At 62.5% G+C, this 256-nt stretch overlaps 1 protein-coding gene across 1 annotated transcript in view; it reads left to right on the plus strand.

The window, feature by feature from the left end:
- Positions 1–130: 130 nt before the first annotated feature.
- Positions 131–256, plus strand: part of TIGD5 (tigger transposable element derived 5) — a gene marked incomplete at its 5' end in the record, with an annotated part of 2,552 nt that continues 2,426 nt past the window's right edge. The window contains one exon of the mRNA XM_010082404.1: positions 131–171. Within this exon, the coding sequence (XP_010080706.1) occupies positions 131–171 (41 nt within the window). The remainder of the gene's footprint in view (positions 172–256) is intronic.

Raw genomic sequence — 256 nt, forward strand, 5'->3', positions numbered from 1 at the left:
ACGGCGACGGACAGCTCCCCGTGAGCGGGTCACTGTGCTGCTGGCTGCCAATTTGACTGGGTCCCACAAACTCAAGCCGTTGGTGGTCGGGGGTCTTCGCGATCCCCCCAGTCTCCGCCACCATAACCAGGACAAATTCCCCGCTTGCTACCGCTACAGCCCCGAAGCCAGGTTGGGGCCAGCACTTCTTCGCACTTGGTTCTTTGAGGACTTTGTGCCGGGCGTCAAACGCTACCTGCGCCGGAGCTGCCTGCAG

The sequence above is a fragment of the Pterocles gutturalis genome, unplaced genomic scaffold, assembly GCF_000699245.1.
Source record: "Pterocles gutturalis isolate BGI_N339 unplaced genomic scaffold, ASM69924v1 scaffold25431, whole genome shotgun sequence".
Classification (NCBI taxonomy): domain Eukaryota; kingdom Metazoa; phylum Chordata; class Aves; order Pterocliformes; family Pteroclidae; genus Pterocles; species Pterocles gutturalis.